This window comes from Python bivittatus, unplaced genomic scaffold, assembly GCF_059951505.1.
Source record: "Python bivittatus isolate LINGU-HERP-01145 unplaced genomic scaffold, Pbiv_v1 ctg000980_np1212, whole genome shotgun sequence".
Classification (NCBI taxonomy): domain Eukaryota; kingdom Metazoa; phylum Chordata; class Lepidosauria; order Squamata; family Pythonidae; genus Python; species Python bivittatus.
Genome location: NW_028277125.1, coordinates 41,181,822 through 41,202,431, shown reverse-complemented (window position 1 = coordinate 41,202,431; position 20,610 = coordinate 41,181,822). Strand labels below are relative to the sequence as shown.

Sequence of the window (20,610 nt, the reverse complement as noted above, 5' to 3'; positions counted from 1 at the left end):
GGATGTCTCTTGTGGAGAACTTGGCAGTTAAAGGCAATTCTACAGATTCTGCTCTGAATCATTTCCGCTTAAGCCAGCTTGGCTGCTATTTTCAATCTGTTATCTACCCACCATAAGACTGGCACACCACATGCACCAAGGGATATGATTTCCAGAGCACTCGATCACACCAGGATGGCAAATTGTACTTCATCTGCAAACAAAAGACGATTCAATATCAAGAACACATCACTCTGTCAGAAGGTTGCCAAAAAGCCATTGATTTTATTTTCTTCATTGCAATGTCTATCAAAAGAGAAACGGAGCTGGCAACAGTTATCAATTGAAATGCTACAATATGCTAGAAGTTATGGCATACCCCTGTTGCTTTCTGCTTGGTGTAGACATAATTCTCCCTGGTGTTTCTTTCAAAGCGATAGGTTGGGGCAAATGTTATTTCTTCCTCCTCTGAAACAGACAGATGGCTGATTATTGTTTTAACCTAACTGAAAATCAAAAACCTGACAGTGCACTACAGCAACTTTATGCAGATCATTGTAATCATCTCCTATAGTAGTTTTTAGCACATGGTTTAGTTATTTGTGTGGAGCAATTTTCTTTATGCCATTGCATGGGGAGGGAGAGAGAATGAGAGAGGCAGAAAGATTGAATTCATACATCACATAACACCATAATTTGGTTTACGTTTCTGTAATGATTCGTCTAATTTGGTTAAGGAAGGAAACTATGGCTTAGTGTGAATCACAAATCAGTCAGATATATGTGAAGTTATACCACAGGATGATAGTTTCTATATCAAGCAATTACTCTGACAACAATGGATCAATTTGTCCTTCAATTATCATTCTCTTATCAGCTTGTTTTTCAGGGTATTTGATTTTAGGCTTAAGGACCGAACCAAGTAACAATCTTACCAAATTGCAGAAACACCTTTTGATCCTTCTTTTCAATGAGTAGCTGGTCAAAATTAAGCAGTTCTGTATACTGCTGCTGTTTGATTTTCTGAATGATATTTTCTGCTTCCTGAGAAGAGGGGAAGTGTTATAATTAACAGATACACCCATATCTCTTATTTGTTTTGTTTAATAAATGCTCACATATATAATTGATCTAAGTACAAAAGTAAGTTCAGGGTCAAAATTTCATATGTGATTAACTCTTAACACTTTTATTCTTAAAAATGTTTTAGTGCTGTTTAATGCTGTGGGGAAATACACTTGCCTTTATTTCTTTCCTTTGAAGGCACTAAACCAATTTACAGTTAAGAGAACATTAGAACAAAATGAAGGGAAAAGGTTTTTTAAAAAACCTGTTTCAAAACACCATGGCCTTGATCTCTACTGAACTTCTCTGTATCTGCTTATAACTAAAACCATAAGAGATTCCATCACTGATTTCCTGTCCTACATACATTTTGCATCTAACTTTTGTCAAAATTGTACCAAAATTGTTATATTATTACATTGGAATGTATACATCCAGAATAATGTAATGAAAAAGCAGAAATTCTCATTTTATAAACAGAACTAGATGCAAAGCATCTTGAGATAGCTAGACCTTCTGACACATTAAGACTGTAATGCTGTGTTCTTATTTGAAAGTAAGCCCCTTTTACAAACTCTGAGGTTTCAATCTTACAAACAGCCAGGAACAAATAGCATTAAATCAAATGGATATATATAGCATTCCATAATAAATATTTGGTTTCCTAATTATTCCATTATTTTTTTCTATTCTGCTCTTTTAATATCTTTTAATTTTTCAGTGTTATTTTTTCCAATTATTCGGCATTGGTTCCCATATACCTATAAATGCATAGATATATCCCTTCTCCTCTGTACACACATCCAAACTCATATTCCTAACAATCGTTTGTTCTATTTATCTTCCTAAAGAATAGGATCCTGTAGGATGCACAGTATTTGCTTGCTATAGCTAGAACAAAAAAGGCAAGTCTGCCTATTTCTTTCCAGTGGACAGCTTTAATATTTTGTAAGTGATTTTGCATCTTATTTTTTAACTGAGTTTTGTGGTGAGTCTATGTGCTTCGTTGCAGCAGATAAACACACATGCCTCCCTTCTTTTTAGAAAAAAAAATGTATATAGGGGATATAGGGGATTCCCCCCTCCCCTTATGAAGCTATTATTTATCTTCTGCCCTTGACATATAATATATAGGGACAGAATCCCATGTCACTGCTAAATTAGAGTGAACACTACTGTAACACCAAGAAGAAGAAAAAAACTGGGAGGTTCTGTTGCTCAGAATTACTCCACAATTTGGGGGTGGGGATGGATTTTCATTAATGGAAAGAGCAATACAGTATGAATCCTCACTGACATGAACTGTGCAAGCAGTTCAATAAATCAACATTTTCTAGTGAACTTTTCTTCTGAACAATCTGTTTCATTTATATTAACCACTGAAAATCCCAACAAAAGAAGATGGGTCAAGGTTTTATTGTCTCTGGGGGATGGAATGAATCGGTTGCAGACTTGTTGCTAAAGTCAACATTTGCTCTCTCATGTTTTCAATTCACCTTGGGTGAGGGTGATTGAAGCCCCCTTTTTTTTCTTTGTTCCTATCCAGTTATGTCATTCCTGCCATTTTTATTCTTTTGGTGTTGTTGTGGTGGTTGTTTTGTTTTTAAATGTTTTTAACAAATTGTAAACCTCCCAAAGTCACTGGGAGTTGGGCGACATATAAATTTTGATAATAATAATAATAACAACAACAACAACAACAGCAGCAGCAGCAGCAGCAGCAACAGCAACAAGAGCTTGGGGACAATTTCATCTTTTGAATTGATAGGACACTGTCCCTGTATATGTATATATCTTTTGAAGTGAGTGCCATGTAGGGAGGTAGTGGACACTCCTTCATTGGATATGCCCAAACAGAGGCTGGATAAACATATGGATTTCTGCACCAAGGAACTTTCCACTGTTTTTACACTTGAAAATTTAGGAGAGCATGAAATCATGAGGCCTCAGGATTTATATAAAAGCTTGTCAGTTAATATAGTGCACATTTAATTTCTGCTGATAACCGGAACTGATGTTTCCTAAGTACTGTGCAGGGAAGATTTTACATATGTGTAAAACAAAGTAGGAATATTTTAGTAATGGGGCTTGCATTCCCATTGAAAAGTATGCATTCCTGTACAATTCATAAGAGTATTTTGTGAGCAAAGAAGGTTCCAGTTCAAATCTCATTTTGGCTATGAACTTCCTCAGTCTCAGATTTTTATTTGCAAAATCTGAGAAATTAATGCAGATCAATTATAAAGATGATCAAAAAAATGCAAGTGATGTAAATGTAAATATTCTGAACATTTTAAGTGGACTTCACATAAATGCTAAGTATCATCAACAACAGGGAATTAAAATGGTTCTCCAACCGTTGGGGATAACTCTAAGCGGTAATTCAGATCTCCCAGCCAGAAGAGATGAGTAAAACGATGAGTGATGTTAAATGGACTCAAATTCTTGTCTCCCAGGGACATAAAGCGAAGAATACTCATGTAGTTCTGATTTCGCCTGATAAAATAAGAAAAGTATGCTCAAAATACTGTTACATTGCATAGTTCCTCATCACCACCCCCAGTAAAGACAGTTAACTGGAGGCAGTGTTAGGCTAGACAACCTCAGAGTACTTTAAAATATATTCTCAAACTTTCCTAAGGCATTGTACAAATAGATTATTTCTACATAGCAGTCTTCTCCAAACTGACACTCCCTATGTATATTATACAACAATTCCCATAATCTTATGGTGGGATTGTTGCCCAACAGATCTGGAGAGCATCATGTATAGGGAAGGCTGCTAAGGAATAAGCTGCTTGAAACTGAATTATCTTTCAGCATTTCTGTGCTAACTGAACTCAGCACTATTCACTGTACAACTTTCAGTGGAGGAAACTGCTACCTTTCTACAGGAGAGGTGCTAATTTGCTAATTTTTAATAGCCCTCACTTTCCCTATCAACTACAACATAGATCAGTGTGTTGTAGTGAGATGGACTATGGCTAAATGAGTCACAGGGCTCATCCTCAGTTCCTGCTAACTATGGCACAAAGACACCCAGCTATGTCCTCATGAAGCAGTCTTGGCTCATCCCCAAACCACCATGGAGGCAGCTTAAATTCGTCATTAGCTGTTCCAGCTGTCTTCTAAAGTAATCTAAACATCATTGTGCTGATATAACTGTATGTGTAACCATTTCTACAATTCAATAAACACCTGAAATATCTCTACACAATGTACTGAAATTACTGTGTTGTTGCTAATTTTCTTTTCTTCCTCTGGGTATAATGTGAAAGAAATTCCTTGCAATTCACTTTAATTAGAAACTACAGGGACTTCCAAATTATCAGCCTTTCCATCTCTTACCCCTTCTTAATCCAGTTAAAGGCTGATCCAGGTGGTTTTGCAAATTTATTTGGACATCATAGCATCAAAATGCTATGAACATGCATAAAAATCTGTTGGAGAAAAGGGGGGCAAATGATGAAATGTGTATCACAACATTGTCATGCAAATGCCACATCTTATGTACTTGGGTCAGATGTCAGGATGCACGTACGTGTGGGTGGTCCTTGTGTGATGATGCCACATGTTATTTTGGTGTCACTGTGGTTTGCTGTGGATGCCACTGTAAACATAACCATATCTGGATGTTTGGGAGTATAGAACTCAGATAACTGAATGCTCAGTTAGTGGTTGTCCTTTCTGACCAATAAGTAAGGACATGCAGGTTTTAGCTAATCACTGCTTGCTTGATGTAATTTCAAATTGTCCAATAACTGAATTCCTTCTCTTGTCTGTCCCCCGCCCCCCCGCCCCCAATTCTTCCAGGTCTGAAAGATTCATTCCCTCATTTCACACACAAATACACAAAAGATACTAAATGGCTAGAATTCTCCCTCTCTAGTGTTCCATGTGTTTGTGAAAATTTGACCACTGTTTTGCAGTAAATAAATAAATTTCCAAAAGCAGTTTGAGGGAAAGTTGCTTGTTAAAAATATACATCAATGCATTGAAAACCCTCAGATTCATGATTTGAAACAGAGGAAGAACAAATTAAAGAATGTATGCTAAAATGGGCCAAGAATTTTGGTTACAAAATTCAAATGGATCAATGAAAGAGACTATGGTGAAAAGGTCTGAAATTCACATTGTCTTAACAATTTAAATTTCACTTTTTTAAAATGATGTATTGTTCATATATGACACCAGAGAAATTGTCTAAGATGTATAAAGGTACTTCTAATCACTGTTGGAAATGTGAAAAATATGAAGGGACTTTTTATCATGCATGGTGGACTTGGGATTAGCATTCAGATGAAACCGGAACATTTCTTACTAGGGCTTATGGACACTCAGCTAGAAAAGGCTCATGGATGATTGGTTTTATATGCGGTAACTGCAGCAAGGCTATTATATGCACAAAGACCGAAGACTACAGAAACACCAATAATGGAGGAATGGATTATGAAGATGGCTGAGTTTGCAGAAATGGCTAAATTGACTTGTTTGATTAAGGAGGAAACTACGACTACTTTTATAAAAGTCTGGAAAACCTTTACAGACTTTTTCCTGAAAATGGATAAAAATGAACTGCTGATTTTGTGATTCATTGATTAAAAAGGTTTGTTTATGGGAAGAAGGGAACTATGATATGCAATATGGAAGAGTGGAGATGGTAATTACTGTGTTTGTGACTGCTGCAAAGAAGATCGGAAGTAGCTCCTTTAGATATCTTTCTTTTTCTTGCTTTTTTGTTATTCTTCACTTTTTCTTTTACCCTTTTATAATCTTTTTCTTTTTCTTCTTATACGTTTCTGTAGTTTTAAAAAACTTTGTAATTTTTTCTTTTAATAAAAATTATTCATAAAAAAAGAGAAAACCCTCAGACCACTTGTCAGCATCGTATGATGAACAGCGGGTTCATCTTGCTCAACTATCACAACTGCACTTTTGTCTAGAAGACCTCTATGTTTGAACATAAAAAGGAATGTGTACCCATTTATCAGGTATTCTCCTACACTTCCAAATCTTTGAGTAATTGAATCAGTAAAAATCTGGAACAGCAAACTCTGACTGTAGATCCTTACTTGTGTAAACAAGCAATAAAACCTGCTTGTGATACCTATTATGCTACTTCATTCCCTGTGAAAAGGAACAGTAGCCAGGAGTCCTGTTCTGTCATCAGAGTGGCTGTGCTAAAACAAGTTGAAGGGCAAATCCCCTTGCTTTCTTGTAATACAGAACTGCCCTGCCCGCCCCCCCCCCCCCAGTATAGGCCACCCTTCAAGCAATGAACATGCCAGGTGGACAGAAGAGAGGCCCTGCAGTTTGTGTTGCCATGGGAATGTGGAAGTGTGAAAGGAAGCTGAAACTGGGCCATAGAAAAGAGGGAAAGTATGGTGATTTAACACAGCTCATCTCCTTTGCTTTATATAGGCACATGTGCTGCATTTCTATTTCTAGTTTTAGTTCCATAGAACCAAGGAGTTATAGATTTGGCATACAAATCGAAATGATGAAGACTTACAATGGTCCTGGAAGAGGAATGTTCCCAGTTGACCTTGAGCAAAAAGAACCACAAACAAAACAAACAACCCTCCCCTTAATCATCAAGTATTTTCTTTTATGAAGAGACTTTATAATTTCAATGATCTCTATTCTTCCTCTGTATATGAGCCTGGGAATGCTATGCTTCTTAGCAACTTTGGCATACTGACTTTCTTATTTCTGAAAAACGAAAGCATATTTAAGCCTTAAGGGACTGTATACAGGTTGCCCATAACAGCCAAAGCTTGAAAGCTTTGTTTACATCTCTATCTTGACTATAGCTTTGGAAAGTATACTGAGTTCAACAAAGCTAAGATAAAACGTCAGCGTCTCTGCAGATAGGAAAAGAAACTTGTTGAAATATATTCTGTATGTTCCATACTTAATGATGGCTTCTTGAATCTATGTATGTAGTTCATGTTCTAATTTTGTATTAGATTGAAAATATGCTTTTGAATGTACTCTTCAGAAAAGAAGAAGAACAATTACACAGTGCTCCAGTTCAGATGAAAAGACCACAGTGTATGGAAGTGATTTTTCCCATCCATTTGTGTGTGTCTTTGGGTTTTTTCCTGTTTTTGGTAAAAGTTGCTCTCAACTGTTACTTCCCTCCAAAGGTGCTATTTCAGTAAAGTTCAGTTTTGAGAAAATGGGAGCATGAAAATAGCAGCATGGTGGTAATACTTTTTTTGCTAGGAATGAATGCTTAATGTAATGCAGCATCTCCCAAATGTCTGTCTCCAGATATGTTTCTCTACAAATTCCAGTCTTTGGTCAGCACAGCTAGCCTAACATTTGAATGCAGTTCAGGAAAACTGACATAATATGTACTTTCATTTAGCACTGTCCCACCTTACTTGTCGCACATTAAAACTGCCTCATTATTGAGGCAGAACGGAGATTGGTGGCAATAAGTGCAAGGCAATCTATGCAGCATATCTTTCTACTGACTCATGGATTGGAGGATAACGCTTTAACCCAGTGGTCTGGCTGTGTCCTTAGTCAGCATAGTAAACATGTTCAGTCTTGCAATTGTAGAGAATATATGTAGCTCAGGGTTAGAGCACTGGATTGTGGGAGTTTCCTGAGCATGGTTTTTCATTTGCAGACTTTTTTTTAATCGCTGAGGTAACATCTTCAGTGCTATGATTTTGGAGAAATGAGGTTTGTTGCCTAGTTGTGGAATATACAGTGGCCTATGCTATCAGCCTTGTATGTGATTGGGTGGACTACGTGTCAGTCACATAGCAACAACACCCAACAGCCTAGATGAGATAATTCCTATAACCCAACATGCTCAGGCTTTACCAACCTATTTTTGAGATATTCCCCTTAGATGGCTTTTCCCCCCTAAAGACTTTTTAATAAATCTGCAACCTTTGAATCTCTCTGAGCTTCTAATACTTCCATCAGATATGAAGATCATGCTATTTTCTTGGCATTATAAGGATCTTTACTTAGAAAATGAACATTGTTCAGTGTTCAGAACTGATATTTAAAAAAATACCAGGTGCTGAGAAGTAAAACAAAACCAAACAAAACCAAACAGGAGAGAACTGTTGCTCAAGACCACCTGCAGCAGAGATTTGTTAATAAAAGGGTTGGAGGCAGCCCCCAGAAATCTATAAAACTGATATAAAATTAAAAATTACAATTTGGTATCAGCTTTTACAGGTTTTTGGTGTCTGCCTCCAAAGCTCTTACTAATTGTGACAGATGGGGAAAGATATTAAACACTTCACTACAGAGTACTGTAATCATTAACTATATTTGATTTTAACGTAATGTAAATAACATAAAACAGGTATTACGATCCCATCTACTATTTTTTGGAGTGGGATCCATAGCATACTGCTCTAAAGCCAAGTATGTTGTTCAGTTCTGAGGTAAAGGATATTAGTAGTCACCTAGGAACACACAGTGATGAACTAGATCAGGATTCTGGATCCTCAGCCTAACCACACCACACCTAACATATTGGTTAGGGCAACATCTGGAGGGTTCCACATTTTTCATACCTGGAGATGAATCATCTAGCTATCTTTTCTGAAAAGTGGCTACAACAATTCATTACCAGGAGGAAAGAGGAGGATTCAAGTGCCCCTGTTCCACACAGAGATAAGCTTTGTACTTCTAGCTTTTTGAGTCTGGTTATCCATTTGTACTCAGTGGAAACTCTGTAGTAGCAAGCAACAGGTGCCTCAGGTGGCCCTTAGGAAGGCAATAATAATTTACCTCTGTTTCTTTTCACTTCCTGAAGTCAAATGGCTGTTCACAAACCCAAAGGAAGTTCCATTAAACATGAAGGACACCCCAACAGCTCCTTTGTTGCCTGAGTTGAAAAAAGAAAATGAAAGAAGAAGCAGAAATATTTTAAAAATAAATCCTCCCCCTTGCTATCTAAGCTAAAACACTTCTTTGAGGATGCAGAGCTGAGGAACAGAAATCTACTGAAGGTTTTCTCAAAAACTTTTTTAAAAAGTAAAAACTGAATTTCTCTTTACCACTCAACAAAACTCCATCAATCCATTAGAATTTTGTAAATAGACCGAGTACCCCTTATAATATTAATTTTAATTGAATGCACAGTTCCTGCAAAGTTATTTCTGAAAGTAAACTGTAATAGAAATATATATATATATATATATATATATATATATATATATATATATGTGTGTGTGTGTGTGTGTGTGTGTGTAGCAGCTGGATAGCGTAGTAGTTAGAACATCGCCTTTGACACAGGAGACCGGGGTTCAAATCCCAGCTGGTACCTACCTTACCAGTAGGGGTCCTTGGGCAAAGACCCTTAATGCTTCACCTGCCTACCTCAAATATGAGAGTGACACGAACTAAGAGAGTCATGCTGGCTTGGACGTCATCTGGATTAACAAGGTCCGCGTCATATGTTGGGGAACCAGGACAATCTGACAATAAGTGGGCTACTGGAACAACCATACATGAATGACACAAGAGAACTTGGAATTGATGGAATGCTACTACAACAGCAGACCTAATGAGAGGGGATATATGAAACCTATGAGGGAACTATGGATAGACAGAAGATCTACATCCACACTAACTGAGAAACAACTGTTACCCAGTGCTTCAACATAGTGAAGAGAAAGCTGCTCTCACAACTTGAGATAGGCCAGCTCCACATTACAACCTGGACTCAAGCAGACCTGGAAGAACAACTGGACGTGCAGCCAACACCAGAAGCTGGAATGTCATTGCCACCCCCTCCATTACAGAGCACAGCAGCTGATATGAGGCATAAGATCATGGATAAACTAGCTACAGTCAACCCTCGAGACCAATTACCAAGGCTCAGTGGAGAAGTACCACTGAATAGTATGCTAGAAGATGCTAATAGAGCTCTCCAGACAATCCCTACTACCACCATAACTTAAACCAATGAACTGATATATGCTACAGCTGCTGTAATACTGGAAATGCTTGGTCAAGAAGATCAAGAAGAACAGCAGTACATACACCCCCCCCCCCCCCGGAAATGAGATTGGAGGCTAAGATCAAGGCAACTCAGAGAGAAGTCAGTCAGCTGGTGGAACTATAGAAGGGTGTGGAGATTAAGGATAAGACTCCACCTGAAGCCCTAGAGACTGCTAAACAAGGGCTCACAGTACTGGCTGCCAGGCTAAGGAGATACACTAGAGAAGCAGAGGCCAAGAAGATAAATGCCCTGTTCTCCAAAGAACCACCCAAGGTGTACTCCCAACTGCAGTGCAACCACACAGTAACAGCAGAGCCACCAGCAGCAGAAACTGAACAGTACTGGAAGAACATATGGGAGAAAGAGAAGACACATAACCCCAATGCAAAGTGGCTGCAGGACCTGAAAGCAGACCACAGCAATCTCCCAGAACAGGAACCAGTCACCATCACAGTAGCAGACATCCAACAGTGGGTCAAGAACATGAACAGCTGGACAGCACCTGGCCCAGACATGATCCATACCTACTGGCTAAAGAAACTAACAGCAGTGCATGAATGCCTAGCAGCACAGATGAACCAGCAGGCTCCCACCCACACTGGTTAACACAAGGAAGGACAGTGCTGATCATGAAAGACCCTCACAAGGGAACAGCACCATCCAACTACCAGCCAATAACCTGCCTCCCCACAACATGGGAAGTTCTTTCAGGCATCATAGCCACCAAGCTGCAAGACCATATGGGCCAGTACATGAGCACAGCTCAGAAGGGCATTGGGAGCAACACCAGAGGCTCAAAACACCAGTTGCCCGAGACTCAAGGTCTAGGTAGACCAATCTGAGCACAGCCTGGATTGACTACAGGAAAGCCTATGACTCAATGCCGCACTCATGGATCTGTGAATGCCTGGTGCTATACAAAGTCAAGAGGACACTAATGCCCTTCTTCAAGAACTCAGTGGGACTGTGGAAGACAACACTGGAAATCAACTCAAGACAGCTTGCACAAGTGGCCATCAAGTGTGGCATATACCAAGGTGATGATAGTAAAGAAAGGGAAGGTAGTTAAGACCAATGGAGTGACCAGTGGGCCACATAGGTGACATAGAGACCAGCTATAAGTACCTTGGTATCCCACAGTCACATGGGAACCATGATGAGGAGGCAAGGAAGACAGCAACATCCAACTACCACCAAAGGATAAGACAGGTCCTGAAGAGCCAGCTCAATGGGACGAACAAGATCCACGCCATCAACATGTACACCCTGCCAGTCACCAGCAACCCTGCTGGTATAGTGAGCTGGCCAAAGGAGGACATGGAAGCTGCAATGTGAAGATCCTCACAATGTATGGAAGTTTCCACCCCAAGTCCAACACCCAGAGATTGTACACCAGCCGCAAAGAGAGCGGGCAGGGTCTGATGAGTGTCAAAACCGCTGTCCTGGATGAAACCTGGAGCATCCAGGAGTACATCATTAAGATGGCACCCAAAGATGAGCTGCTGAGAGAATGATTCAGGCAGCAGCAGGCATGGGAGGAAGTTCAAGTGGAGGAAGTACCATGGCAAGACAAGCCCCTGCATGGGGCTGAGGTGGCTGACATTGGGAAATCCTATCAGTGGCTGGAAAGGGCTGGACTAAAAGACAGCACTGAGGCACTGATCATAGCAGCACAAGAACAGGCACTAAGCACCAGATCCATAGAAGCAGGGGTCTACCACACTAGACAGGACCCAAGGGGCAGATTGTGCAAAGAGGCCTCAGAGACAGTCCAACACATAGTGGCAAGGTGTAAGATGCAGGCAGGAATGGCATATACTGAATGACACAACCAAGTAGCTGGCATTGTGTACAGGAACATCTGCACAGTGTATGGGCTAGAGCCCCCAAAGTCCAGATGGGAGATTCCACAAAAGATCATGGAGAACAACAGGGCTAAGATCCTGTGGGACTTCCAGATCCAGACAAACAGGCAGGTACTGGCCAATCAACCAGACATCATGGTGGTAGACAAAGACCAGAAGACAGCGGTAGTGATAGATGTAGCAGTGCCAAGTGACGGCAACATCAGGAAGAAGGAGCATGAGAAGCTGGAGAAGTACCAGGGCCTGAAGGCGGAAATAGAGAGGATGTGGAAAGTAAAGGCCAAAGTGATCCCGGTGGTGGTAGGAGCACTCGGGGCTGTGACTCCTAAGCTGAGAGAATGGCTCCCACAGATCCCAGGAACAACACCAGAGCTCTCTGTCTAGAAGAGTGCAGTGCTAGGAACAGCTAAGATACTGCGCAGAACCCTCAAACTCCCAGGCCTCTGGTAGAGGACCCAAGATTGAGGAAGACACATTCCACCCATAGGGGTGAGAGGGGAATTTTTTTTTTACCTGCAAAGATACCAAGCATTCCTGGATTCCGATCATATCTGAATTTGATTTATGAAGATAAATATATAATTTATCATTCAACTTAATGACAGTTGTTGATTGTAATGATTTGTGCAAGCACTTCCATAAGCGAAATCTTAGTATGAGAAGTAGTGTTAATCTCTATGAGGTTTTTGTTTGGTTGGTTTATTCCCCCCACCCTCCACCCATTATATTGTCTTGGCTCTCACATACATTATACTTATCCATTGTCCTTCCAAACTCCTCCTGTTTTTCCTATAATTACAGTACTATGCGTTTGTGTATAGCAATCAATTATTTTATAAACACTGGGTAGATATATTACATTGTTCCCATTAGCATAAGAATTCAGAGGAAAAAATGCATCTGAAAAAAATCTACCACAGTGGCATCAGTGGGGTTCCAGGGGAGGTTCTAACTAGGGAAACAATTGTACATCTCACAAATTGCTATGGGAACCGTACACAGTTCCTAATATTATTGCCAACACTTAAGACCATTTTCCAGGTATACAGTCTACATAATGTTAACAATTTGGCTGAGAAAAATGAAAAGAAAACAGTTAATTTCAAGAGGAATTGTGAGAAAAAATGTGATTCTTTCAATGACCATCTTCATCTTTTTCCTTTTAATGAATAGCCTTTGTCCCCTCAATTATAATACCCAATCCTGCAAAATATTTAATATTATTTCATTATGATTCAATATAGATAAACCACAGCAGATCCTGAAATCTTCAACCTTCAGAAAAATGTTATGCAAGCCAAAACAAGGCAAGTTCAGGTAGTACAAGTTCAAAAGGAATCACAGTTATGTGCAGATATAGTCACGGTCAGATTGTCCTTTCACTTTGGAAAGGAAGGGCGCATAGTATCAAAATGCTGATGTTACACGTTTTGTATATGTCGTCCTACAAGGCTTCTTTTGGAAAATATATCAGATAATAATCAGAAGATTATTAATTTAGTAACAACTGAAGGATTTGCATTTGAAAAAAATGGAAGTGCTTTTAAGGTTTGGATATAAAGGATTATTTCCTAATTTCAGATTACCCTATAATTTAACTAATAAGCAGATAGCTCTCTTTTCTGTTCTTAAGCAATGGCAATGAATGAGTTATGGATCCTAAAGCATGTTGCTAGAGATAGAATTTGATTCCCACTTTCCAGTCTTCTTTCCTTGGCCAGTGAGGTAGACCAGAAAAGAACTGAAGCCAAAGTGGCCACTTCCATCATGGGGGAACTCCAGAGATTTATTGTTAGGTCATTCGGACACTGCCTAAACTGAGATTGATTTTTTCCAAGCATGTTTCTCACAGAGTTCTCTTTAGCAAGATTTTCTGAGATGAAAGAGGCAAGGGTATAAGAATTCCAGCAAGTGAACTATTTTAAAATTTCAACCAATTATATATCTGTGTACATTAGAGCAGTGACTTTCTGAATCTTACAGCCTTCCTATGAACCAGTGAGGAGGGGCTTCTGGTAACAGGGAAACTTGTAGCTGGTTGGCTGGTGTGGGTCTTCCGGGCTGTGTGGCCGTGGTCTTGAAGTCTTGTTTCCTAACGTTTCGCCAGCACCTGTGACCGGCATCTTCAGAGTGCAGGAGCACAGACAGGAGCAGTTCTCTCTGTGCCCAGGGTGAAGTGACCCTTCTGTGGGTATTCATAGAGATCTGGGGTGTGTGTGTGTGGGGGGGGGTTGGGTTACTGAGTGGCTGCTTGTTTTGGAGTCAGCATCTGTGTGTATTTTCCTGGGGATTAGGCAGGGTTTTTCTTCTACTGAATTGTTAACGAGGGGCTGCTGGGGGTGATTAGCAAGTTCATTGTGTGAACTGTTCACATGTCCTGGTGGTTGAGCTGAGTTCGTTGACCTTTTGCAGGCTGTATTTTTCAGGATTGGTAGCCAGGTTTTGTTGATTTTTAGACTCTCCTCTTTTTTATTGAAACTGTGCTGGTGTTTGTGAATCTCAATGGCTTCCCGGTATAGCCTGGTATAGTGGCTGTTGGTGTTGTCCAGTATCTCTGTGTTTTCAAATAGGATTTTGTGTCCAGTGTGCTTGAGAGCATGTTCAGCTACTGCAGATTTTTCTGGTTGCTGTAGTCTGCAGTGTCTTTCGTGTTCTTTTATCCTGGTATGGATGCTGCGTTTTGTGGTCCCGATGTATACTTGTCCGCAACTGCAAACCAAAAGGGATCCCCTCACCGCTGCAGGAGTATACCGCATACCAAACACAGAGATACTGGACAACACCAACAGCCACTATACCAGGCTATACCAGGAAGCCATTGAGATTCACAAACACCAGCACAGTTTCAATAAAAAAGAGGAGAGTCTAAAAATCAACAAAACCTGGCTTGTTGTTGTTTAGTCGTTAAGTCGTGTCCGACTCTTCGTGACCCCATGAACCATATTGCGCCAGGCCTTCCTGTCCTTCACTGCCTCCCTGAGTTTGCTCAGTTTCATGCTCATTGCTTCAGTGATGCTATCTAACCATCTCATCCTCTGCCGTCCTCTTCTCCTTTTGCCTTCAATCTTTCCCAGCATCAGGGTCTTCTCCAAAGAGATCTCTCTTCGCATTAGGTGGCCAAAATATCTGAGCTTGAGCTTCATTATCGATCCTTCCAATGAGCAATCAGGGTTGATTTCCTTTAAGATTGACTGGTTTGACCTCCTAGCAGTCCAGGGGACTCTCAAGAGTCTTCTCCAGCACCACAGTTCAAAGGCATCAATTCTTCGGCGCTCGGCCTTTTTTATGGTCCAGCTCTCACAGCCATACATTACTACTGGAAAAACCATAGCTTTGACTATGCGGATCTTTGTCGGCAAGGTGACGTCTCTGCTTTTTAATATGCTATCTAGGCTTGCCATGGCTTTCCTCCCAAGGAGCAAGCGTCTTTTAATTTCATGGCTGCAGTCTCCGTCTGCGGTGATCTTGGAGCCCAAATAAATGAAGTCTGTTACTGCTTCCATTTCTACCCCTTCTATTTGCCAGGAATTGATGGGTCCAGATGCCATGATCTTAGTTTTTTTAATGTTGAGTTTCAAGCCAGCTTTTGCACTCTCCTCTTTCACCCTCATCAAGAGGCTCTTTAGTTCTTCTTCACTTTCTGCCATTAGGGTGGTATCGTCCGCATATCTGAGGTTGTTGATGATTCTCCCTGCAATCTTAATTCCGGCTTGTGATTCTTCCAGCCTGGCATTTCTCATGATGTACTCTGCATATAGGTTAAATAAGCAGGGTGACAGTATACAGCCTTGTCGTACACCTTTCCCTATTTTGAACCAATCGGTTGTTCCATGACCGGTTCTAACTGTTGCTTCTTGGCCCGCATACAGATTTCTCAGGAGACAGGTAAGGTGGTCTGGTATTCCCATCTTTTTAAGAATTTGCCATAGTTTGTTGTGATCCACACAATCAAAGGCTTTTGCATAGTCAATGAAGCAGAAGTAGATATTTTTCTGGAACTCTCGTGCTTTCTCCATGATCCAGCGAATGTTGGCGATTTGATCTCTAGTTCCTCTGCCTCTTCGAAACCCAGCTTGTACATCCGGTAGTTCTCGGTTCATGTATTGCTGAAGCCTAGCTTGTAGGATTTTGAGCATAACCTTGCTAGCATGTGAAATGAGTGCAATTGTGCGATAGTTTGAGCATTCTTTGGCGTTGCCCTTCTTTGGAATTGGAACGTAAACTGACCTTTTCCAATCCCGTGGCCACTGTTGCGTTTTCCAAACTTGCTGGCATATTGAGTGCAGCACTTTAACACCATCATCTTTTAGTATTTTAAATAACTCAGCTGGAATACTGTCATCTCCACTAGCTTTGTTGTTAGCAATGCTTCCTAAGGCCCACTTGACTTCACTCTCTAGGATGTCTGGCTCAAGGTCAGTGATCACACCAGCGTGGACATCAGGGACATTAAGATCTTTCTTGTAGAGTTCTTCTGTGTATTCTTGCCACCTCTTCTTAATCTCTTCTGCTTCTGTTAGGTCCCTGCCTTTTTTGTCCTTTATCATGCCCATCTTTGCACGAAACGTTCCTTTCATATCTCCAATTTTCTTGTAGAGATCTCTAGTCTTCCCCATTCTATTGTTTTCCTCAATTTCTTTGCATTGTTCATTTAAGAAGGCCTTCTTATCTCTCCTGGCTATTCTCTGGAAATCTGCATTCAGTTGCTTATATCTTTCCCTTTCACCCTTGCTTTTCGCATTCCTTCTTTCCACAGCTATTTGTAAAGCCTCATCAGACAGCCATTTTGCTTTCTTGCATTTCTTTTTCTTTGGGATGGTTTTAGTTGCTGCCTCCTGGACAATGTTACGGACCTCCGTCCATAGTTCTTCAGGCACTCTGTCTACCAAATCTAATCCTCTAAATCTATTCATCACCTTCACTGTGTACTCACAAGGAATATGATCTAAGTCATACCTGAGTGGTCTAGTGGTTTTCCCTACATTCTTCAATTTAAGCCTAAATTTTGCAGTAAGAAGCTCATGATCTGAGCCACAGTCAGCTCCTGGTCTTGTTTTTGCTGTCTGTATAGAGCTTCTCCATCTTTGGCTGCAAAGTATATAATCAATCTGGTTTCGGTATTGACCATCTGGTGATGTCCATGTGTAGAGTCGTCTCTTGTGTTGTTGGAAAAGAGTGTTTGCTATGACTAGCTTGTTCTCTTGACAGAACTCTATTAGCCTTTGCCCTGCTTCATTTTGTACTCCAAGGCCAAATTTGCCTGTTATTCCGATTACTCCTTGACTTCCTACTTTAGCATTCCAATCCCCTATGATGAAAAGGACATCTTTTTGGTGCTAGTTCTAGAAGGTGTTGTAGGTCTTCATAGAAGCGGTCAACTTCAGCTTCTTCAGCATCAGTGGTTGGGGCACAGACTTGGATGACTGTGATATTGAATGGTTTGCCTTGGATACGCACTGAGATCATTCTGTCGTTTTTGAGGTTGTACCCCATTACTGCCTTTCCCACTCTCTTATTCACTATGAGTGCAACTCCATTTCTTCTAAGGGTTTCTTGCCCACAGTAGTAGATATAATGGTCACCCGAATTAAATTCACCCATTCCCATCCATTTCAGTTCGCTGATTCCCAAGATGTCGACGTTCAATCTTGTCATCTCATGTTTGACCACATCCAGCTTGCCTTGGTTCATAGATCTTACATTTCAGGTACCTATACAATATTGTTCTTTACAGCATCGGACCTTCTTTTCGCTTCCAGATACATCCACAGCTGAACGTCCTTTCGGCTTTGGCCCAGCCGCTTCACTCTTTCTGGAGCTACTTGGAAATGCCCTCCGCTCTTCCCCAGTAGCATATTGGACACCTTCCGACCTGAGGGGCTCATCTTCCGGCGTCATATCTTTTAGCCTTCTAACATTGTCCATGGGGTTTTCTTGGCAAGGATACTGGAGTGGGTTGCCATTTCCTTCTCCAGTGGACCACATTTTGTCAGAACTCTCTGTCATGACCTGTCCGTCTTGGGTGGCCCTGCACGGTATAGCTCATGGCTTCACTGAGTTACGCAAGCCCCTTTGCCACGACAAGGCAGTGATCCATGAAGGGGAAAACCTGGCTACCAATCCTGAAAAATACAGCCTGCAAAAGGTCAACGAACTCAGCTCAACCACCAGGACATGTGAACAGTTCACACAATGAACTTGCTAATCACCCCCAGCAGCCCCTCGTTAACAATTCAGTAGAAGAAAAAACCCTGCCTAATCCCCAGGAAAATACACACAGATGCTGACTCCAAAACAAGCAGCCACTCAGTAACCCAACCCCCCCCCCCACACACACACCCCAGATCTCTATGAATACCCACAGAAGGGTCACTTCACCCTGGGCACAGAGAGAACTGCTCCTGTCTGTGCTCCTGCACTCTGAAGATGCCGGTCACAGGTGCTAGCGAAACATTAGGAAACAAGACTTCAAGACCACGGCCACACAGCCCAGAAGACCCACACCAGCCATCGTATGCCGGCCGTGAAAGCCTTCGACAATACATTGTAGCTGGTTGTTTATATAATGATCTTTTAAATCTGGGAAACAACTCTTACAGTTATATTAACTCACAAGTCCTTTGAGATGTCACAGATGGTGCCTACTCTGAAATTGCTTGTAACTTTAAAAGCCCTTGCCTGTGATTTAAAATATTATAGAACTACACACTTTCTGCAAAGACTTAAAATATCCCTTTGATGAAACAAAAGTGTGAGTTGACTTCCTTGATAAGAACATCACGAAGCTCAGAACAATAGTTGCTGTCATGAGAAAACAGTAAATCCGCTTGAAAGGGCTGAAAAGCAATGGGCTAAAGATTTTGATGGGTATTGAAAGGGAATAAAGATGTTCTAGATGAACTGATCTATTTACAAGCAATGTTACATAGAAATATACAAAATTATTTTCTGAATAATTCCTATAATGCTGGCTAGGTCAGTTTTGATGTTGTGTATGAAAACATTTACTTACTATGCCCTAAATACAAGCTAGATAGAAGCTGCATTCCATCTAGGTATCTCCTTTCATTCTTAATAGAGGGCCATGCCTATCACCTATGATACTTCGCTACTGTCAAAATAAGCTGGATCTTTGGAATGGAAAGACAAGGAGATAAATATTTTTTTCCAGATTTGATCCTTCATATACTTCACATATGCAAGTTGTTTAATGGGGCATGTTTAGTGGCAAGGCAAAAGGAGATGAACCTCTTTTCTTCTTTAACTATTTCTTAAAATTTGTTCCTAGATTCTGAGGTGCAGAAATTCTCTGTCTGGAAGCCATAAACATATTAATTCAGCTGAGATCAGAAGGGGAAAATGAAGTAGCAGCCTGTTTTCTTTGTATCCATTAAATTTACATTTTTTTTTAGAAAAGCCAAAATTGGACCACCTAGTCTGCAATGAGTTTCCATTTGGTTCCAGTGAGTTTCCATGTAGGATCCCATGTAGGGATCCATGTAGTTCTAGCTGTTTGTATCTGTGTGTGTGTGTGTGTGTGTTTCTGTTTTGTTATGAAATGCTCACACCCCTAGCTTTTCTTATTTAAATTACAACTTTCATATGAGGAGCAGGACTTCAACTTTCCAATTTCTAGCTATATCATTGGAAGTACTGTTTATTTTTACCTCTATTTCTTCATGAAACTTAAATGATTTGTTTCAAAAACCATTAGGACCAAAATTATAAATTTTATTTTATTATTATGATTATTATGATTATTTTATTATTTTATCCCAAATAATATCTTCATAAGCACTCAGTTCCTATTTTAGTTGCATTCATTTTTATGTAGAAGTGAAAAGTAGTACTAAGGTACATCTGGGAAACCTGTAATTAAATCAATGAATTAGCTTTCTACTGACATTGCAGAGAGCCTGATCAGTATACCCCCATGGAGTCAACATTTAATCTGCTGTTTAAGAACTGAGCTTTTTGTTTTATATATATTTATTATATTATGCATTTTTATTTCCATTTCTTTTCATTTTTTAGTTTTTATTTTCTTTTAATTTTTGCATCTGGTTATTTTTTTGTCTTTTTATTAAAAGCAATAAAAACATTTTAAAATGAAGCACATTGAGATTTATTTAGATTTTGAGAAAGCAGGAAAGAATTAAAGTTATGACCATAACTTAGCTCAAGTTATGTGGAGAACCAATGCGATGAATAGATCATGAGGACTAGTCAAGAATTGGGAAGACCTAGATTGAAGTGCACGGGTGGAGCAGCTCTATTGCCTGATTTAGGGCCATCTTCACAATATAGAGTAGTTAGTGAGCCTTAAAATCCAAAGCTAACTTACATCAGCCTGCAATCCTGCCTTGATAATGCAGAGAGCCTGATCAGTATACCCCCATGTAGTCAACATTTAATCTGCTGTTTAAGAACTGAGCTTTTTGTTTTATATATATTTATTATAATATGCATTTTTATTTCCATTTCTTTTCATTTTTTAGTTTTTATTTTCTTTTAATTTTTGCATCTGGTCTAAAAGCCTTATGGCTACTATTATCAGAAATACTAGGAAAACCCCAGCAGTAGTTTTCTAACCATGAAATTTGCCATTAATGAAATTTGATCAGCAGGATAAATGGAACTCTGTGAATCTATGCCAGCATGAGATTCCCTGCATCTGAAAGCCAGTGGAGCGATGAGTTTGAATTGCTCTATCATTAG

General features: G+C 40.0%; 1 protein-coding gene across 1 annotated transcript in view; it reads right to left on the bottom strand.

The window, feature by feature from the left end:
- Positions 1–20,610, bottom strand: part of INPP5D (inositol polyphosphate-5-phosphatase D) — a 94,843-nt gene that overhangs the window by 22,230 nt on the left and 52,003 nt on the right. Inside the window, exons 14-18 of the mRNA XM_088132025.1 lie at positions 8,812–8,908; positions 3,402–3,540; positions 915–1,023; positions 359–447; positions 112–193 (exon numbers count right to left, since the gene is read on the bottom strand). Of these exons, the coding sequence (XP_087988151.1) occupies positions 112–193; positions 359–447; positions 915–1,023; positions 3,402–3,540; positions 8,812–8,908 (516 nt within the window). The remainder of the gene's footprint in view (positions 1–111; positions 194–358; positions 448–914; positions 1,024–3,401; positions 3,541–8,811; positions 8,909–20,610) is intronic.